Raw genomic sequence first — 20,939 nt, forward strand, 5'->3', positions numbered from 1 at the left:
TCCGAGGGGACGCGCGCGCGCCGGCTATGGGCTCCGTGGCGCGGCTGGCGGCGCTGCTGGCGGTGCTGGCGCTCCGGGCAGGGGACCCGGCAGGGGCTGCGGCGCGCGGGGACACGTTCTCGGCACTGACCAGCGTGGCGCGCGCCCTGGCGCCCGAGCGCCGGCTGCTGGGGCTGCTGAGGCGCTACCTGCGCGGGGAGGAGGCGCGGCTGCGGGATCTGACCAGGTGAGGGCACCGAGGGGAAGCGACAGGGGGCCCTGAATGGGGGAGACTGAGTCAGAGGGCGAGACAGACACTGTACTACAGGGTGGGGGTTAGCTCTGAGACTCACTGTCACCCTGCGTGGAACCTCAGACCCAGTGAGACTGAGACACTGTGGGTGTGACTCCCCAGATCCACTGTTACCCAGTGTGTGGCCCCAAGACACTGTGGCGTGGGATGACGGCGAAACTGAGACTGAGTATGACCCCAGAGACTCTGTGTCACACACTATGGGGTCACACACACACAATGGCGCTCCAGATCCAGCGTCACACGGCGAAGTTGATACAATGTGGAAAGTGAAGTGACTCTGAGGCCAAGAAGGACCTCACAAGGCACTATTTCAAGCATGTAGGCCCCAGGCTCCATATCACAGATACACAGAGATGCTACCAGGGCGTGATGGAGAGAATACTGTGTGATACTGTAGCCATATGCGTGTTGACCATATGACCCAAAGTATTGGTGTTTAGTATGAGTCAGGTGACATTCAGTGACCATGTGGGAGACTTACATGTTATTGAGACTGGATGGACATGACACTATGGATATCACACTCCGCATGTAGAAGATGCTGAGTAATTGTACAAGTCCCTATGTGAATAATGCTTCACATTCATCGGTTTATTCAACATATATGTTTGCGTGCCAAGCACTGGTCCAGACACTGCAGATGAAATGGTGAGCAAGATCCAACCCTGCCTTCAAGGAGGGTGGAGTCTGTAGCGCCATGGTTGTTAATCAGAGGTGGCCATGCTCCTGTGCTTTCAGCTCTCCCTTCTCTTCACCCATGTAAGAGCTCTCTAAATTCTAAATAAAGGATAACTGGGATGTTATATGTGTATGAAAGTATTTGACACCAAGAAAATACTGGGTAGCCTGGCAGGTGTGGCTCAGTTGGTTGAGTGTCACCCCCTGCACCAAGAGGTCGCTGATTGATTCCCATCAGGGCACAAGCTCTGGTTTCTGGCTTGATCCCCAGTAGGGGGCGTGCAGGAGGCGGCCAATCATGGATGTTTTTATCTCTCTGTCCGTCTCCCTTCCTCTCTCTAAAAAAATCAATGAAAACACATTAAAAAAAAAAATTACTGGGTAAAACCGTCCTTGATGCGAGAGGATACTGTGTATAGCACACACAAGCAGATGCTCAGCCAATATTGTTTTGTTATGCAGTCAGCAAGTTCTAGTGCTAAACACTGTGGGATAAAATACTGTAGACTTGGAACACTGGGACACTGTCATCACATACTGACTCTGTCAGTGTCAAACTATGCAAGATGAATGATTGCATATGATACCACATATATGAGTGAGTATGTGCTGTGCCTTCTCTGCTTGGGACATCGAGAAGCTGCAGTATGAGAAACAGTGGTGTAACCACATCATTATCTGAATATATTAATACTGTCATGTGACCCCCTGCTGAGCTGAGACAACAGAGGGCTGGCTCATATTGTACTGCTTATAAAACTGTGAGTGAGTGTTTGTGTTGGTAATATCAATTCTGGGGCACATGGGAAGAAGGTGTGTGGGACACCAGAGCTGCGTGAGAGAATCATGAACAAGAGAACCAATTTGTGTGTGGAAGTGTTTGTGACAGATCTTGTTTGTTACTCAGTGGTGACTGGATGATGATGTAATTTGGAACGTGCTCTTAGGTATGTAAGCAGTTATAGTCATGTTTAAATTTACTGTTAGTTTCAAATAGCGTGATGATACACATACAAGCTATTTGAAATACATATATAATGTATGTGTGTATTAATAACAATAAATGATAATAATTTCCATAATTCTTGCCACTCTTTGGAAGAGCATAGTTGCCTAATGTTCTATAGACCCACGTTTACAGAGCAAAATATTTTAATTTTGTTCTTAGTCTAGATTAGTGTTTTTCAACCTTTCATCTCATGATACACATAAACTAATTACTAAAATTCTGTGGCACACCAAAACATATATTTTTTGCCGATCTGACAAAAAAAATAGGTATAGTTTAGATTTATTCACACCAGATGGCTATTGTTGTGTTGGCTGTTGTCATTTTCTTATTTGACAATCTAAGGGAAAAGAGGTCAGTGTCCATGACTAGTCAAGTATTGCATGTTTTAAAAATTCTTGTGGCACACGGGTTGAAAATCGCTGGTCTAGATTCATTGGAGTCCTAGTTTATGAATGGAAATAGACTTTTTTGTCTTTGATTTCAGATCCCAGCATGCCCCCTGCTACTCATGTGCTTGTTCTCTTGCCTCTAACCTCTTTATTTTGGTGGCCAAGACAGAGATGGGGGTCAGAATCCCGATGCCAGTGCTGGGCTTCTCAGGGAAGAAGCTCAGAAGAGAGCCTGTTGATTAAAGCAGCTGGGCAGGGCTTCACTGTCATATCACCATTACCATTGTCAGAGTAGGGTTTTTTGCACAGACCTTACCTCATTTGATTCTCTCTGACACACAATGCTTCGAAGTAGGTACTCTCTTAAACAAATGAGAAATTATTTAAAATATGAGAAAACTAAAGTTTAGTACCTATCCAACATGATAACTGAAATAGAGATAGCATATCCAGGACTAGGACACAATTCATTTGATTCCCTTTCCATCATGCTGTGATGTTCTACTGCTTACTTATCTGATATGACAGGACCCAGACCCGAGGTTTTATGAGAAGCCAGAGTCCATAACGGTTAAGAGTCTGGATTCAAGAATTTAACAGACCTCTATTTGAATCCTTGGCTCTGACTTGGGCAAGCTTTTTTTTACCTCTTTAAGAATTAGTTTTTAAATCTGTAAAATAATGAAAATGATAGTACCTACCTACAGGGTTCTTGAAAGGATTAAATACCATATAAAGGTATTTATCATTGTGCTTGGAATGTAATAATTGCTTAATAAATTTTAGATCTTTACAATTATTAGGACTGATTAGTGAAACTAGACCGAGGTTTGGCTCCAAATAGTAACTGGGACTGTGAGAGCTCAGATAATAAAAAGAAAAAATCTAGATCCTCTTCTCATATGACTTATGGACATGTAATTTCAGAAAGTGTAATTTGATATTTTAGAGACTATCTGTTCTTGAGTCAGTGCTCTAAAACCTAGTGAAATGTTTACTTTTTAAAGCACGAATTTGGGCAGTTCCTGCTCATTTTCTTATACTCCCAATCTGGTGATTTTATGGACTTGAGATGTTATTTCTAAGGGCCTCAACTGATACTCTTCTTTGAATTTTTAAGTTTAGAAATGAAATCATTTTTGATGTTGAAACTACTCCCTACCCACATTAATAAATAAAAATTACACTCGGTATAGTCGATATAGTTATATATTAGCATAGTATATATTAATTACATATGTAAATATAATGTATAGATAAATATATATAATATAGTTAACCTCTAGCTTTTTTCTGTTGATACAGGTTTTAAAACCTACCAAGATTAAAAGAGTAGTGTCAGCAGCAGTTATTTTTGTGCTAAGAATTAACCACTCCGAATGGCTCAGAAGAACTGAAGCAAAGCCATTTCTGAATTCCAAAGGAGAAACATGTTGAATTAAAATAGCCCATGTATTGTGGTTGGATCATCTGTCCAGACTCTGTTTAATGCAAGGATTGGGTTCCGAATTTTATGTGCAAATTCTTGAAGGAAAGGATCTGCTTTTCCATTCTCAGCAACATTTGCCATTTAGGAAACCGTGAGGTTTGAATTCAGCATCCAATTACTCAGTCTCTGAAAACCAGCTATTTACTCAGGGCTGGGCATAGGGCCAACGTTTGGATTCCAAACCAGCCTTAGATATAAGTTGATAGTTGTTGTTTTTTTTCTTTCTGTAACAGAAAGTATTGTATCTGAACGCTGAATTGGATTCTGTGCTGCAGGAAATATCAAAGCCCTGCCCTAAATAAAGTGGGCTGGGAAGAGAACAGAGAAATAGTGCTTTTGATCTGATTGATGACAGTCTTCACCTCTCTGCCTTACCTCTTTCCTTTGTGCCTCAGTTTCCCCTGATGCCTGTTAAACATTAGTCCTCAAGCACCAGATGAGGAATCTATTTATTCAGTTGCAGAAAAGGTGATGGAAAGAAGTACTAGAATAGTCATGTTAGAAGAGAGATCTTCTAGACTAGACCAGCTCTGTCATTTTATAGAGGAAGAAACTGAAGGATAGTTGAAGGCTGGGTCAGGATAAGTCTCAGTCTCCTCCCAGCGCCTCCCTGTCCAACTGTTTTATAAAATCACTGCCCATTCAGCCTCAGTTGTTCCTGGACACTTACTTTTCAGGTTGGACTCAAGCCCAAGCCTCCACTTGTAAGTTGGGTGTTTTTTTTTTTGTCTAGCCATGGAATATCTTTCACTAAGTAGTTCCATATGGAGCTGAAGCAGGAAATAATGAGTAGTAAAAAGAAATCCCACACCCTGGAGACTGGTTTAGTTTCAAAACTGTAGGGTAGTCGTTCTCAAACAGCCCTTCTTGGGGATCAGAGACATCCTGGTATTTGACAGTCTTCCCATCCCCTTCCTGGGGCATCCAGGCTCAGATTCTCTATCCTTAGTTCATGCTTGAATTGAATATTTGGTTCCCTGGAAGTACCTTGAGGCAAGTCATCTTCTATTTTCAAGTTCTGTTTTATAGTTGCAGGAACCACCCTTGAGAAATCTTTAGGTCAGACTGTGCTTGAAGACATTGAAATGTCCCCACCCAACCACTGTCTGTGTTCTTCACCCTCGCCCTTTCCACTCGTGGAAGTCCTCCACTCTTGCCAAAGAACTCCTGTGTTCTCACGTGCTCTTGCACACGTTCACCTAAGTCCATATCCTTTTTACTTTGAGCACACTCTTTTCTTTTACTTCCTTTGTTGTTATTTTATTTCTTGGAAGTTAATAATTTTAAAACAAGGGGGAAATTCTAAGAGGGTAGGACTAGAGTTCTTACATCTGCGTTATTATAATCAATAAATTTCAATAATATAAATCCTGCTGGTGTGTTAGAAGTGGAATAACTACAGTAGACCAGAAAAGGAGACAGCACCTTTTGCTTATATGAACAGTCTTGTAGGATATCAGAGGAGAGAAATTAACTGGAAAGATGATCACTTCTGGCCCCACCATCCTGTCCCTTTCCTGCAAATGTTGGCAAGCCAGAAAGATTAGAAGCATGCTGGGAAATCCTACCTCTTCATTCCCCATTAGCCATCATCAGTTTCTACATGGCCTACTTTCTATTTTATTTTATTTTTTATTTTTTTATCATCCTCACCCGAGGACATTTTTCCATTTTTTGTTCAGATAGAGCAGGAGGGTGAGAGAGGAAGAGAGAGAGAGAGAAACATCAATGTGAAAGGGACACATCGAGTGGTCGCCACCCGCACAACCAACCAGGGCCGGGGACAAACTGCAACCGAGGTACGTGCCCTTAGCGGGACCCGAACCCGGGTCCCTCCGGACCGCAGGCCGATGCTCTAACCGCTGAGCCAAACCGGCCAGGGCTACATGGCCTACTTTCTAAATATCTCTCTTGAATCCATGCCATTCTTTGCCCCCACTGTCACTGTTATTGTTCAGCTTCTCCTTGTCTCTTCCTTGCAGTTTTTTTGTTGTTGTTTTTTTATCCTCACCTGAGGACATTTTTGCATTTATCTTGAGATAGAGAGGAAGGGAGATAGGGAGGGAGAGAGAGAAACATCTGATGTGAGAGAGACACATCAAGTGGCTGTCACCCACACAACCCCAACCGGGGCGGGGGATGAACCACAACTGAGGTACGTGCCCTTAGCAGGAACTGAACCCGGGCCTCTCTGGTCCGCAGGCCGACACGCCAACCATTGAGCCAAACCGGCCAGGGCTTGCTTGCAGTTTTGAAATGGCCTCCAAACTGGTCTTTCTGCCTCCAGTCACTTCCACTTCTGAACCCTCTTCCCCACCCTTTCACAGATTTATATATGTCAACATATCATAGTGCATCCCACTCTCATTTAAAACCTTTTGGTGGCTTCTAGTTGCACTCAGGGTAAAAACCAAATTCCTCAGCAAGGCCTGTGAGGTGCTCCTCACTTCACCTGTCTGACTTGCCCATCTCCCAACACACCCTGCACTCCAGCAACACAGAACTGCTTGTAAGTCTCTCTGTACCTTTGCATCCTTGGAACTGTCTCTGCATGCCTGGAAGGAGGCCTCCTCCTCCCTTCCTCATGTTTGCATCTCCTCTGTGAAAGGAGAGATTATCTTCTCTGACCTTCTCTGGCCAAATCAATCACTCCCTTTCTCTACTCCCCCCTAAGCCTTGTTCATAAAGCTGGTGTTGCATCCATAATATAATTATGTGTGTCTATGTTAGCCACCAGACTGTGAGTCTCTGAGACTAAGGTTATTGTCTTATTCAAAATTTTGTTCCTAACTTCTAGAAGAATATAGTTTTTTATTCATTCTTTCATAGAAATATGTATTGAACTTAGGCACAGAGTGATGAGAAAAACATCTGTTTTCTTGACCATGAAATCCTTGAGCACTGGACCCTGTCTTGCCCAGCTTCTGGCATGGAGTCAGACAACTAACAAGTAACCAAGAAAGACTGACTTATTGAATGAACAATAACATGTCAAGTCTCTGTGCCTTTGTACTCATCGGTCCCTGTTGGCTCAAAAAATACTCTTCCTCCCTTCTTTGTTCTAGCTCCATGGGAAACAGAATGGCACATTCAGCTGAGAACAGGCCTCAGAGTCAGGCAGACTTGGGTTCATTCCTGGCTTTGTTGCTAACAGGTGGCCATGTTTCAGTTTCCTCTCCTGTAAAATGGGCATGATCGAATCTACTCTAAGCGTTGCTGGGGGATTAAATGAGATATGTATTTAAAGCCCTTAACAGAATGCCTAATACATGGTATGGGCTCAATAAGTAGTAGCTATAAATGTTTTGATCCTTCAGAACTCAGATCAAACATCACCTCCTCTGGGAAGTCTTTCCCTATACCTTCTAACTCCCACCTGGGTTAGGTGCCCTGCCGAAAGACTGCTGTAGCATTACATAGCATTACCTACTCACTTCTCTCATAACATGTATTACAATTGTTGCAATTAATCGAACAATGTTTCTGAGCTTCTACCAGATTCTAAGTGTTGAATATCAAATGATGAGAGAAAAAAGATTTTCTGGATTGGGAACTTTTTGAGACCTGGACCCTGTCTTGCCTTTGTATCTCTAGCCTCTAGCATGATGCTGATGTACAGTAATTGACCAGTAGAGACTGACTCATTGACTGAACAAATGAATAGACTTACTTTTGTTGTGTTGGTAGTTTTCTTTTTTGTGTGCTTATTGGTTAGAAAATGACTGAGTCTCAAGGGGTTCAGCATTTCATTTTTAACTACTCTTAATGTATTTACACCATGCCAGTCTTTCCTAGGCGTAGTGGTTGCATCAGTAGATAAGATCATTCTAGTCCTCTCTTTCAGGTTCTATGACAAGGTGCTTTCTTTGCATGAGGATTCAGCACCCCCTGTGTCTAACCCTCTGCTTGCATTTACTCTCATCAAACGCCTACAGTCTGACTGGAGGAATGTGGTACATAGTCTGGAGGCCAGTGAAAACATCCGAGGTATGAGGAGGAGGGCTGGAGGGTAAAGAGAAGACTCTATCTCCTGACTCAGTGGAAAGGAGAGAGATTCTGATGGGATGTGATGAAGGATAATGAAGTGGGTAGGTATTACTTGATCTCCTTAGTTCTAATTATTACACAGAACTAGGTCCCCTTGTTAATATGTTTATATAATTTCACATTAGAAAGTAATTTCATATCCATTGTCTCACTTGCTCTTCACTACAATGCTACGAAGAATGACAGGTTATATCAGTCCATTTACATATGTGTAGAAAGTGATGACTTCTAAAAATTTCTGTTTTATTAAGTTGCTACTACAATGTGATCTGTAGCAGGATCACTTTCCTAATTTACCTTACTTTGTACTTGAGCAAGTTTGTTGACTTTGGGGAAGTTCAGAAGAAGAAGAATTGTCCCCATAAAGGGAAAGTTTCCTGGAGAAAGGCTGGAAGAATGTGATAAGGTGTGTGCCTTAGTTTTTACTCCAGAGCCGTTCTTCCCGATTCAGGAGATTGTATTAAGCATCCACTCTGTGCCAGGAACTGTGCTTTGCCACTGGGGAGAAAAGCAAATCAAACATCATCTCTGATCGTGAAATATGTGAACAGGTGACTGTGCCTTGCGTGTATTAAATGCTCACTGCCTGTGTTTTGAATGGTGGATTGTTTTCATGACCTTTACAGCTCTGAAAGATGGTTACGAGAAGATAGAGCAGGAGCTGCCAGCCTTTGAAGACCTTGAGGGAGCAGCAAGGGCCCTGATGCGGCTGCAGGACGTGTACATGCTCAATGTGAAGGGCCTTGCCCGAGGTGTCTTTCAGAGAGTCACTGGCTCCGCGGTCACTGACCTGTACAGTCCCAGACGGCTTTTCTCCCTCACAGCGGATGACTGCTTCCAAGTTGGCAAGGTAACAGTATTCAGAGAGAGGGTGAGTTGCTTGGCTCTTCTTTCTTGTAGATGAAATACCTGTATCCCGATTGCTTTTACGTGTTTCTAATTCTGACAGCAAACTTGGAAATTGGTTGTTATTCCCCATTTTCAGGTGAAGAACTTGCCTAAGGTTTCACAATTTGAAATAGAACTAAAATTTGAACCCAGGCTCTTTCTACGGTAGCTAACGTGATCATATACTTAGGACACTAGTGAGAGTGGAGGGGGTGTTATTAGCCAGGACAACAAACATAAACTGGGACTATCCTGGGTAAATGGCCCTAGAGATAGAGCCCTGCCTGCGGATGAATAGCTGGTGGAAGGGAGAAGCAGGGTCAAGGGTGGGAGAGAGGGATCGGAGATGGTGATGTGAAGGGGAGAGCATGGAAACTTGGCCTCCTGAGCCTCTCTGGAATCTCTTGCACATTTCCTAGGCATTTAGAAATATTAAATTCAAGTAGTGTCACAAAACAGACCATTCACTCTAACATTACTAGAGGAAATAGACTTCAGGAAGCTTCCATATGAGATATTTAACTGATCTTTGATCATAAGTCAGGAGGTCATTTTACAATATGCTATTTGTTAGCTTTTGCCTTAAGATGTATTGAAGTAAATCCTTTTTAATTTCAAAGATGCACATTTTAGGAAAGTAGATTTTTTTCCAACTCCTGTAGTATTCATTAGCTGATCTGAGAGTGGGCCTCCTGTGTCCCGATTCCAAGTTTTGAGGACCAGTGTTCCAATTTAATACAGTGTGGGTTGCTCTAAGCCTCTCTATGGACCATTTTCCCTTTTCTGAGACCTGAAAGGAATCAGAGCTCGATCATCATGTTCATGGCTAATTTCAATTTAAGCCTGTTAAAATAGTTCCATGTCAACATATGCTTCATTAGGGAAGCATTTCTGAGACTGAAACCATGTGTTGAAAATTTAGTAAGTCACTTCCTGAAAGTCTCACTGGCAGTCTTCATTTCTGTGTGTATTTTCTTATTTTGAAAGATAAAACATTTCAAATATAAGAAAAGTACATAAAATTATACTCTAACGAGCGGTTTTGGCTGTAATTGAGATGAGATATGTGTTCCAATTTTGCTGTATTTGTTTCAGATTTTTTTTTCAGGTTTTTACAAAAGAATTTACATAGAGCTAAATGAAGCCCCTCTCCTTTTCCTTCTCACCACCCACAACCCTTCTACTCTGCCTTACCCAGGTCCCAGGTAACTACCGTCCTGAACCACATAGTACATACTCTTCTGGGTCCAGTTCCTTTCACTCAGCACATTGTATCTGTGAAATTCATCTATGTTGTTGCATTTATTTATTTATTTATATTTTTTTAGAAAGAGAGGAAGGGAGAGGGAGAGAGTGATAGAAACATGGATGAGAGAGAACATCGATTGGCCGCCTCCTGCATGCCCCCCACTGGGCATTTGGCCCACAACCTGGGCATATGCCCTAACCAGGAATTGAACTGGTGACCTCTTGGTGCATGGGTCAATGCACTGAGTCACACCGGCTGGGCTATGTTGTTGCATTTATTAGTAGTTCATTCCTTGTTGTTGCTTAGTAGTATTCCATGGTACAAACTGTTCATCCAGTCTCCTTTTGATGGATACTTGGATTGTTTCCAGCATGGGCTACTGTGAAGAAAGCTGTGATTAACATTCTTACGTAGGTCTTTCTGTGGACATTTGTTTTCATATCTCTTGGTTAAAAACCTGGGAGTGATGTTGCTGGGTCAAAGAATGAGCTTCAATAATTATTCACATGTGGCCAAGTTTGTTTCATCTACATGTTTCCAATTCCCTCCATCACTGATTATTTTAAAGTGAGTAAGTCTTTCTATTTTATGAAATTCTTAACTAATTCTCCTACCTTACTATTGTGTCTGTTGGCTCTTGTTCATGATCAATTATTTTCTGATATGGTTTATTATGTTTGATTGTGAGCTTATTTCTAGCAGGACTTTTCCCCCCCTAAAAGAATATGGAAATATCCCCCCTGAGAGTTTTGGGTTTTCTTCTTTCAAGTACTATGGTGGTATCACTGGACTTAGAGCCTTTTTAAATTTTTATTATTATTATATTATTATTATTATTATTATTATTATTGGCTCTACATTACATCCCCATGACTTATTTCTTTTATAACTGGAAGGTTGTACCTTTTGACCCACCACCTACCCCCTGCTTCTGTTCTTAATGCCCTCAAGGTCCATCCATGTTGTTGCAAATGGCAAGATTTTATTATTTTTATGGCTGAATAATATTCCATTGTATGTGTGTTATATATATATATATATATCTCTTTCTTTATCAGTTGTCATCAGTGAACATTTAGATTCTTTCCATATCTTAGCTATTTTAAATAACACTGCAGTGAACATGGGGGTACATATATCTTTTTAAGTTAGTATTTTCATTTTCTTCAAATATATACCCAGAAGTGGAATTACTGAATCAAATGGTAGTTTTATTTTTAATTTTTTGCAGAACCTCCATACTGTTTTCCTTAGGGCTGTACCAGTTTACATTCCCAGCCTTTTCTCCACATCCTATCAACACTTGTTGTTTCTTGTCTTTCTGATAATAGTCATTCTAACAGGTGTGAGGTGATACCTCAAAGTGATTTGCTGTGGCCTTTGATCTATTTTTGTATTGATTTATTGAACTGGAGGTTCCTTAACCATATGAATAATGCAAATTTGCACCCTAAATTCATGTGAAGCATGGGCTTAAAGTTGTGAATATTCTAAGGAGACATTTTATTTCCCTAAACAGAGCCCAGACAGAAACAAACCACTGTTCTTATCTTCTTGTGACAGGGGGTAGATTTTCTTATTCTTAAAGTGTAGTTTTTCATGGATTTCAGTTTTATGAATGTGTGTTCATTCCAATTTCTAGCTTTTTGGGAGGTCTATGGAAGGCTCATCTGTCCTCATGTGGGAATTACAACCTAAGGTTACTAAGTACCAAGGTTACTAAGACTAACACCACCCCCGTCCTAGGCAGCTTCAGCATCTGCTCATAAGTTTATTGCTTGGATTTTTAGCTCCTTCTTTTGTTTCTGTTACATGGATATTTTTCATTCTTTCTTAAAAATTATAATAAAATGCTTGTTATGTTGTATTCAGAATTTCTAAGTCTTTGTGTTTGGAAGGATTCCAATTATCTCAGTCTTTCTCATGGAAATCTTAATGAAATAAATTGTTAACTTAGCAGAAAAAGTTCAGTCATTTTTTATTACCATTCTTCACTTCAACCTTGGCATAGATCGGAAATTTGAGGACCAGAGAGATAACACAGCAGGTAAAAGGCATACCTGGGATAGGCATTGACTTATATTTAGGCTGCAGAATCATGGTATCTCTATGTTTTGCCATCTTTCTGCCTGTCTGGAAGTTATACCTGAATTTGATTAATATGTGAGAGCCCTTCCAACTCTGAGACTTTGTAATTCCTTGCTGTCTCCAACATCAGTTTCCAGGAAATTCCACATGCAGTTCTGGTGTTCTAGTTAACAGTGAGCTATTAGGAGGCAGGCACTATGTCTAGTTCATGTTGACATATTCCTACATTTAATATAGAACAGTCCATTGAACTCTCATTAAGGTGTCTAGTACATTGTGTCACAATTATTGGTTTATCATGACCCCTTGATTTTAAGATTTTTTTTTTTTTTATCCTCAACCGAGGATATTTTTTTCCATTTTTTGTACAGATAGAGTGGGAGGGAGAGAGAGGAAGGGAGAGAGAGAGAGAAACATCGACGTGAAGGGACACATCGAGTGGCTGCCACCCGCACGACCAACCAGGGCCGGGGACAAACTGCAACCGAGGTACATGCCCTTAGCGGGAACCGAACCCGGGTCTCTCCGGACCGCAGGCCGACGCTCTAACCGCTGAGCCAAACTGGCCAGGGCGATTTTAAGATCTTTAAGGGCAAGGAACATCAGGTATATTGTAAGCACTCAGTAAATATTGAATAAATGAATGAATTAATGAATCCATTGTTCATACTGCTACCAGCACTATCTTCTAAAAATATGACACTCATGACTCTCATTAGCTTAGTCCATGCTGCATTTTAAAGTTCAATTTCCTGCTTCTCTTGACCTTACACCACAGCCACAATGTACTACTTGAATACATTCTTGCTTTTGGCTTCTGTTTCTACCATTCCCTCATCTTAAAATGCCCTTCTTCCCGATCTTGGCTCAGGGCAATCCTTTTCCCTCTTCAAGGACGTCCCATCTCAGATGCCACTTCTTCCATGGAACCTTCTGAGATTCCCAAGCCTCCTCCTTTTTTTATGTCTCCCCAGCATATTATATATATTTCCTTTGAGCGTTCATGCCATTCTGTCCAGTATTATAGTTAACTTGAGTTCCTATCTGTCTTCTCTCCAGATTATAAATTTCTTAAATGCAAGAACTCTTGTATCTTCTCTATACTGAGTACAATGCTTTGTATATAATAGATGCCTAATAATTGAATTTAAATGAATTTGAGATGAAAAGTCACCTTCTTGGTTCCTAAGGTCCTCCACTCTTTCCATGTTATTTCTTTCCCTCTGCCTATGGACTAAGGCTTTAATGATAGTATGTATGTTCCCTACAGGTGGCCTATGACATGGGGGATTACTACCATGCTATTCCATGGCTGGAGGAGGCTGTCAGTCTCTTCCGAGGATCTTATGGAGAGTGGAAAACAGAGGATGAGGCCAGTCTAGAGGATGCCTTGGATCACTTGGCCTTTGCCTACTTCCAGGTAGGGGAGTAAGTGAGACTCACTGTTTTCATCACAATAAATGCAATGCTCTATATCTGCTTTACAATGTTCTAAGCATTTTCATGTCTCTCAATTTAATTTATCTTCCCAACAGGACCAAATGTGAGTCAAGCAGTTGTTTTATTATTTCCCTATTTCACATGTGAGTAAATGAAATCTACCCCAAATTCCTAACTTGTCACAAAGTTCACAGAGCTGGGATGAGAGCCCAAGTCTGTCTGACTGATAGTCCAGTGCCCTTTCTAATGCACTGACTACTTTAAAATCATCATCTTTCCCTGGCCAGTTTTTCTCAGTGGTTAGAGCGTCAGCCCACAGACCAAAGGGTTCAATTCCCAATCAAGGACATGTACCTGGGTTGCAGGTTCAATCCCTAGCCCCAGTCAGGGTCATGCGGGAGGCAACCAATTGATGTGTCCCTCTCACATCCATGTTTTGCTCTCTCTCTCTCTCTCTCTCTCTCTCTCTCTCTCTCTCTCTCCCCTCCTCCCCTCCCTTCCACTCTATCTAAAAATCAATGGGAAAATATCCTCGGGTGAGGATTAACAAACAAAAATGATCATCATCTCCCATGTAGGAGGCAGTCTCTCACCCGTAGTAACAGGTGTGTCAACAAATGTTTGATGGGTTCATGCTCAACATAGATCATGCTTTTGCACTCTCAACAACTCATAACTCTTCACAGATATTTGCCATGATATTGAGAATGTCCAGGGAATAAGTGTGATTGCTATCCTCTTCCATCTGCCATCAAGTCCAACGGTAACATAACCAGTGTCCAGCTACGGAGCTTGCCTCATTCGTCCATAGCATTAGCTCAGTGCCTCCTCCAGATGTTTTTCCTTGACACTGTTGATCTGAGACCTGTTGTGCCTCACGTGGAAGCTCATTTCCCTACATAAGCTGCCATCTTTTGGCATAGCCAACCCCATTTCCCAACAGATTTATACAGTTTTCAAGAATAGGCTGAAAAAAAATCACTGCAGACCAACTCCTTAGAATTTCCAAAGCTAATGAACCAGTTCTACTCCCTATATTCCTTTTTCTTTCCCCCTTTGCTGAGGACAGGGAGGAGGATGAGGGTGGTCCAACCCCACTTGTTGCTCCCCAAACATATATGTTCTCAGTGCAGCAAATGGTCATTTTCCTCGCATGGAAGTTTCTGGTAAGTGAATCTTTGTTATAAAACTTTCCGGGGTGCCTCTCGTAATTTTCCTGCTCAGTTGCTACATATTAAAACTGAAGTAGAATCACTGTGATGCAGCCAAGGGCAGGAAGTAATTGAATTTTAATAGACAAAGAAAATGGAGAATTGACACAGAGAGACTCAGAGAAAATAAACTAAAGCCACTTACCTTGAAAGATGGGGTTTTAAATCCAGGGCCTGATTGTTAGTGTTGTCCCCCACGCTCCCTCCCGTGATGACTTAGATTTCCCCTCTACTCCCTGGCAAAATCTCCCTTTCCACAATTGTGCTCTGTCTGGCAAATTTTATTCATCTTACAAGGCATAGCTCAAATGTCACCTGTTTTGTGAAGGCTCCCTTAGTTCTCCCGAGACTCCGCAGACTCTCCTTCTTTGTACTCTTACAGCACAAGTTTTTATGAAACAGTAATAGAACACATAAGGCATTGTCTCACAGCCCCTTTATTTTTTATTTATTTATTTATTTAATCCTCACCCGAGGATATTTTTACATCTATCTTCAGACAGAGTGGGAAGGAGAGAGAGAGAAAGAAAGAAAGAGAGAGAGTGAAACATCAGTGTGAGAGACACATCAATTGGTTGCCACCCGCATGACCCTTGGGGCTGGGGACAAACTGCAACTGAGGTACGTGCTCCTGGCTGGTCAGAATCGAACCCGGGACTCCTCCGGTCCACAGGCTGACGCTCTAATCATTGAGCCAAACCGGCCAGGGCTCATAGACCCTTTATTTTACCTTTTTACCCCCAGTAAACTAGAGATAAATGTCTTTCCGTGGACCTTTCATTATCATATGAAGTTATATATGGTATATATCTATAGCTAGATAGAGATATTTATATATAGATATATAGATATAATTTATATACATATATGTATACCATGAAAAATTATATAATTATAATATTATATCATTATATTTTATATAATTATACATAATATATATGTATTTTTTTGTTAATCCTCACCCAAGGATATTTTTTTTCATTGATTATTAGAGAGAGTGAAAGGAAGGGAGGGTGGGGGGAGGGAGAGAGAGACAATATTTCAGTAACTTCTAATAATGAGAGAAAGTAGAGTATAGTAATTACACCATAGGCTCTGAAGCCCAACAGACCTGGGTTTGAATTCTGTGAAAACTTGGGCAACTTACTCCCTGAACCTCAGTTTTCTTATCTTTAAAACAAGGATTATAATGATGCTGTAGGGGAGGAAAAATCATTTCCTTCCAACCTCTGAGTTCTTGGCTGAGACCTCCCTATAATAAAAGACAAATTAACAAGAGGAAAAATAAAGCAGAAGTTTACTAACATGTATACCTAGTATATACATGAGAGATACCTGGGGAAAATGACCTAAGTTATCACTTTAAAGATCATCTTCAGCTTACAGCAAGTAGTAGTGTAGTAACTATGTATGGTGCCAGATAGGGACTAGACTTATCAGGTAATCACTTTGTAAGTTATTTAAATGTCTCATCACTATGTTGTACATCTGAAACTAATATAATATTGTATGTCAACTGTAGTTGAAAAATGAATTTTAAAAAATATCATCTTCAGACCAGTCAGCATGGCTCGGTGTATTGAGCGTTGTCCCACGGACTGAGAGGTCCCTGTTCGAGTCCCAGTCAGGGCACGTGCCTGGGTTGCGGGCTCAATCCCCAATAGAGGGCTTGCAGGAGGCAGCCAGTCGATGTTTTTCTCTCTCTCTCCCTTCCTCTCTCTCTAAAAAATCAATAAAAACATAATTTTAAAATATCATCTTCAGCTAAAGATAAAGAAAGAAAGGTAGGAGGAGCAGCCAGTTATGGGAGGTTACCCAGAAAAACATGGTAAACAGGGTAAAGTAGTTATGCAGATTTTAACAGATGCCTTCTCCATCGGGAAGATTCCCTTGTGATTTGGAATCATCCTTCCCTTCTTGGTCCACAGAGGGAGATACTTACAAATGGAGATTCCCTTTATGTTCCTTACAAAAGGGTAACATGTACTCTGGTTTTCAGAACTTCTGTGTCTGCTCTCTCTCAAAATAATTAGCTTAGAATGATCCTTGTGCCAAAGAGGCATATTTCGGGATGGCATATTCTACTGCCTTTCGGTGCTCACCTCAAAAAGTTGTTGTAAGGATTGTATGAGCTCATACATGTAAAGCCTTAACACCATTCATGACACATATGCACTCAATACATGGAAGCAGTTGTGCTTATATTACACACTACAAGTGTATGTTCTCTCTTTTCATTTAACATTATTTAGTATACACATTTTGAAAGAAATTTAACTGAAACATTAACTCTAAGATTGTTCTTGATAAAATATAACTATCTCATGGGGGAAAAAAAAGCCTTCATTTAAGAAATATGTAAAATTACATTTTAGTTCTCTTCATTTCAAAAAAGGCTTGAGAAACTATAATCCTTAATCAATATGTGACATTATAAGATATCAGTAGATTACTTAACTCTCCCTCTGTTAAGTATACAGTAAAACAGAATGATTAATGATATTAAATAATTAGAAACGCTCTGTATGTCCAACACTAGTGGAATGGCTGGGTCATCTGTGATATAGCTTCTCAGTGAAATAAAATGCACCCATTAAAAATGCTATCTCTCGCCCTGGCTGGTTTGGCTCAGCTGTTGGAGCGTCGGCCTGCGGTCCAGAGAGACCTGGGTTCGGTTCCCGCTTAGGGCACGTACCTTGGTTGCAGTTTGTCCTAGTTGGGTCGTGTGGGTGGCAGCCACTCGACGTGTCTCTCTCACATCGATGTTTCTCTCTCTCTCTTCCTCTCTCTCCCTCCCATTCTATCTGAACAACAACAAAAAAAAAAAAAAGAAAAAAACCCGCTATCTCTCTTGCACACCTGTGTTTATAGCAGCTCTAGTCACATTAGCCAAGAGGTGGTAGCAGCCCACATGTCCAACAAAGGACGAATGGATAAACAAAGTGTGGTGTATACATACAATGGAATATTATTCAGCTTTTAAAAAAGAAGGAAATATGCCTGGCCAGTGTGGCTCAGTGGGTTGAGTGTCATCCCAGGGACTAAGATGCCCGGTCAGGGCACATGCCCAGGTTGCAGGCTCAGTCCTCAATAGGGGGTGTGTAGAAGGAGGCCAATCAATATTTCTCTCTCGCATCAATGTTTCTATGTCTCCCTTCCTCTCTCTCTAAAATATTGATAAAAACATTTTTTTAAAAAAAAGAAGGAAATCTGACACATGCCATAACATAGGTGAACCTTAGGACATTATGCTAAATAAAACAAGCCAGTCACAAAAAGACAAATACTTTATGATTCCACTTATATGAAGTACCTAGAGTCAACTTTATGGAGACAAAGTAGAATGGTGGTTATCAGGGGCTGAGGGGAAGGGGAAATGGCGAGTTGTTTAACGGGTACAGACTTTCAGTTTTGCAAGATGAAAAAATTCTGGCAATAGGTTGCATGACAATGTGAATATATTTAATACTACAGAACTGTACACTTAGAAATGGTTAAGGTGGTAAATTTATTTTATGTTTTTTTAAACCACAATTAAAAATAATACTTTAAAAATGCTGTCTTTAATGACTGTTTTTGTAATGGTATTAAAAAAAAAAATCCCTGATAGCTTTGTTGAGTGAAACAATCAGGATATAAAAATGTGTATTAAAATGGTTATTACTATGTAAAGACTCTATGTTATCCAGACTGCTTGGAGTGCCTAGGTTTCCGTGGAGCATTGTTTTCCTATTTCTAATGTTTTATAAAATGTGTTTTTAATATGCAAAAATAAAATGACCAGAAGGAAATAGAGTTCTATCAGTTCATCATCCTTCCTCGGCAGCCAGAGCAGGAGGCAGCCCACCTACACCTGGCTCTGTCCCCAGGTTTGTCTGGAAAGTCCTGCTTGTGGCCAAGGTTGAATGGCTACAGGGAGACTTCATTACTCTGCAGTGGACTGTTTCAGGTGGAGTTCTTCCTTTGCCTCCCTTCTGTTGGCGGCAAAACAGCACCAGGTGTTAGACCACTGGAGTCAGACCAGACTTTGGTTCAGCAACCTCAGTACTTGAGCTCTGGCTAAGAAAGAACTCAGAGCCAAGACTCAAATACAAGCAAAAGTTTATTTAGAAAGTCAGAGAGGTAGGAAAAGTGAGCCAGCTAAGCATGGGCTCAGGAAACAAGTCACAGAGGTTAAAGAAGGGCCCTTGGAACTCAGGAGAAAGAGAGAAGCAAGGAAACCGCGCCTGGGAGAGGGGATGGGGAAAGCACAGCATGCTCCATGGAGATGTGCTGACCCCACCATCCCAAGGCCTTTTAAGGCTGGGAATTTTAGGGGAGGTCCAAGGGAGTATCTCAATAGAATATTCATCCGCTTTCCTGCCGGTATGTCCTTTCAGGGTCATGATCTCCACTGATTGGTTGGCACCAGGGCAGCGGGTCATTAGTCAATGCAGCTGGTCCTGATGTCAGCCATGGCATCGTTTGTCTGGTTTTGCTGCTTTTCTGGGCCTGGCACTGAAACACAAGTGAGGCCTTAGATGTCATCCCTAGGGGTTAATGCTCAAGGGAGTGGCCGTATAAGGGCCAGCAGGGGAGTTTATGAGGCCACCCTTTGTCCCTTTGTTCCTCCTCCAAGGGGTCTACTGCATGACTAAGTGACATGCCAGAGAAGGAAAGGTCAGTGGAGGGTCCCAGCTGCATGACCTGCAATATGAAAGGTCTGGGTGTTTAAACCATGTGACCAGGGATAGGCTAGGGGAGGAAAGGTTACCCTGGGTGTGAGGTCCTTGCTTCACCAGTTTTATCTGTTGCTAGGCACCTGGGGCTTTCTGCCCTGGTGACCTTCTGTACTTGGCCCATCGTCCTTGTTCTGCTCGTGCCTGTCTAACTGCCTGTTATACTCCCACTAACTTTGTAGACGCTAGAAAGTATTGAGCCTGGAGAAAAAATTATATTTTCACCAAGGCTTTTATAGTTTCATAGTGAGTTTAATAATGAAATTTACCCAAATAACAGCACCCTGAATGACATGATTTGCATGCTTTAGGATTTGAGGACATTTTAAGAAAGTTTATTTTTATTTATTTTCCACCTTCCCTGGTAAGAGTAGTAATAAGTCATTTGTAAATGGGACGCTGAGGAGACCTGATTTACATCAGGGCTGCAGTCCTGAATTAGGACAGAGAACCTCCATGTTTCTAGTCTGCTGTTCAGTGAGTCTTAGTATCAACTTGTGGTAAGAATATTTATAATACTTTTGAAAATCCATTGATTGGTCAGAGGAGATGTCCTCAATGCAGTTAACTCTTTGTTTTCCTTTTCTTTCTTTCTTTCTTTTTTTAATAGGCGGGAAATGTTTCGTGTGCCCTCAGCCTCTCCCAAGAGTTTCTTCTCTACAGTACGTAATGATAAACGATAAGCCGCAGGTCTGAGTTACTGGGGAATCCCTTCTGCTCTTGGCCTTTAATCTCTGCAAGTGGAATACAGCGATCTATTTTTATTTTTCTAATTTCATAGTTCAAGTCGCATTTCTAATTTTGGATTAAATCTTACATACTGATTGATGCATTGTGGGAAATTTTTAAGTGAGTTAGAAAATGCTAAGAAAAGATCAACCTGTCCCTTTCCTCTTCCACCCCAAACAGTCACATATTAATGTTGCTTCCATGAGGACTAGGTTCTGGATTGGAAGCCAGCTTCTTCAGGGACATCTAAAGACCCAGGTTTGGGCGGTAGACCTAGGAACAAGTGCAATCAATGGGAGCTGTGTGTGCAGGCAGGGTGACTCCACCACAGCTGCTTGCAAAGAGATGTCAGTTCCTCCCTTTACACCAGGGCTCACTTTGCTGTGCAAGCATCCTGCCCAGTCAGCATTCAGCTTCGACCCTCACCAGAGTTGAACAAGAGGGGGACTTTAACTTAGCTCTCTGCTTGGATATTTTTGTTTAAAACTTTGGTAGTAGATGGTGTCCCAGGTTTTCCTTTAATTAGATATTTAGATGCTAAAATAAGATACATAATCACTATAATGGTTTAATATTTATAAAGTTTTTCATGTAGGACTTTACAGTTGTATTTATCTATCACTTTTTAATGAACCCACTTAGTAATGTTATTCCATTCTGATAGTTTGGCAAATGGTAGGATAAGGAAGTAGCTGTATGGTCCAGA

General features: G+C 41.3%; 1 protein-coding gene across 1 annotated transcript in view; it reads left to right on the forward strand.

The window, feature by feature from the left end:
• P4HA3 (prolyl 4-hydroxylase subunit alpha 3) overlaps positions 1 to 20,939 on the forward strand; it is a 37,888-nt gene continuing 16,949 nt past the window's right edge. The window contains exons 1-5 of the mRNA XM_036259389.1: positions 1 to 226; positions 7,708 to 7,850; positions 8,537 to 8,760; positions 13,406 to 13,555; positions 20,115 to 20,166. Coding sequence (XP_036115282.1) covers positions 27 to 226; positions 7,708 to 7,850; positions 8,537 to 8,760; positions 13,406 to 13,555; positions 20,115 to 20,166 — 769 coding nt within the window. The 5' untranslated portion in view covers positions 1 to 26. The remainder of the gene's footprint in view (positions 227 to 7,707; positions 7,851 to 8,536; positions 8,761 to 13,405; positions 13,556 to 20,114; positions 20,167 to 20,939) is intronic.

This window comes from Molossus molossus, unplaced genomic scaffold, assembly GCF_014108415.1.
Source record: "Molossus molossus isolate mMolMol1 unplaced genomic scaffold, mMolMol1.p scaffold_m16_p_13, whole genome shotgun sequence".
Classification (NCBI taxonomy): Eukaryota; Metazoa; Chordata; class Mammalia; order Chiroptera; family Molossidae; genus Molossus; species Molossus molossus.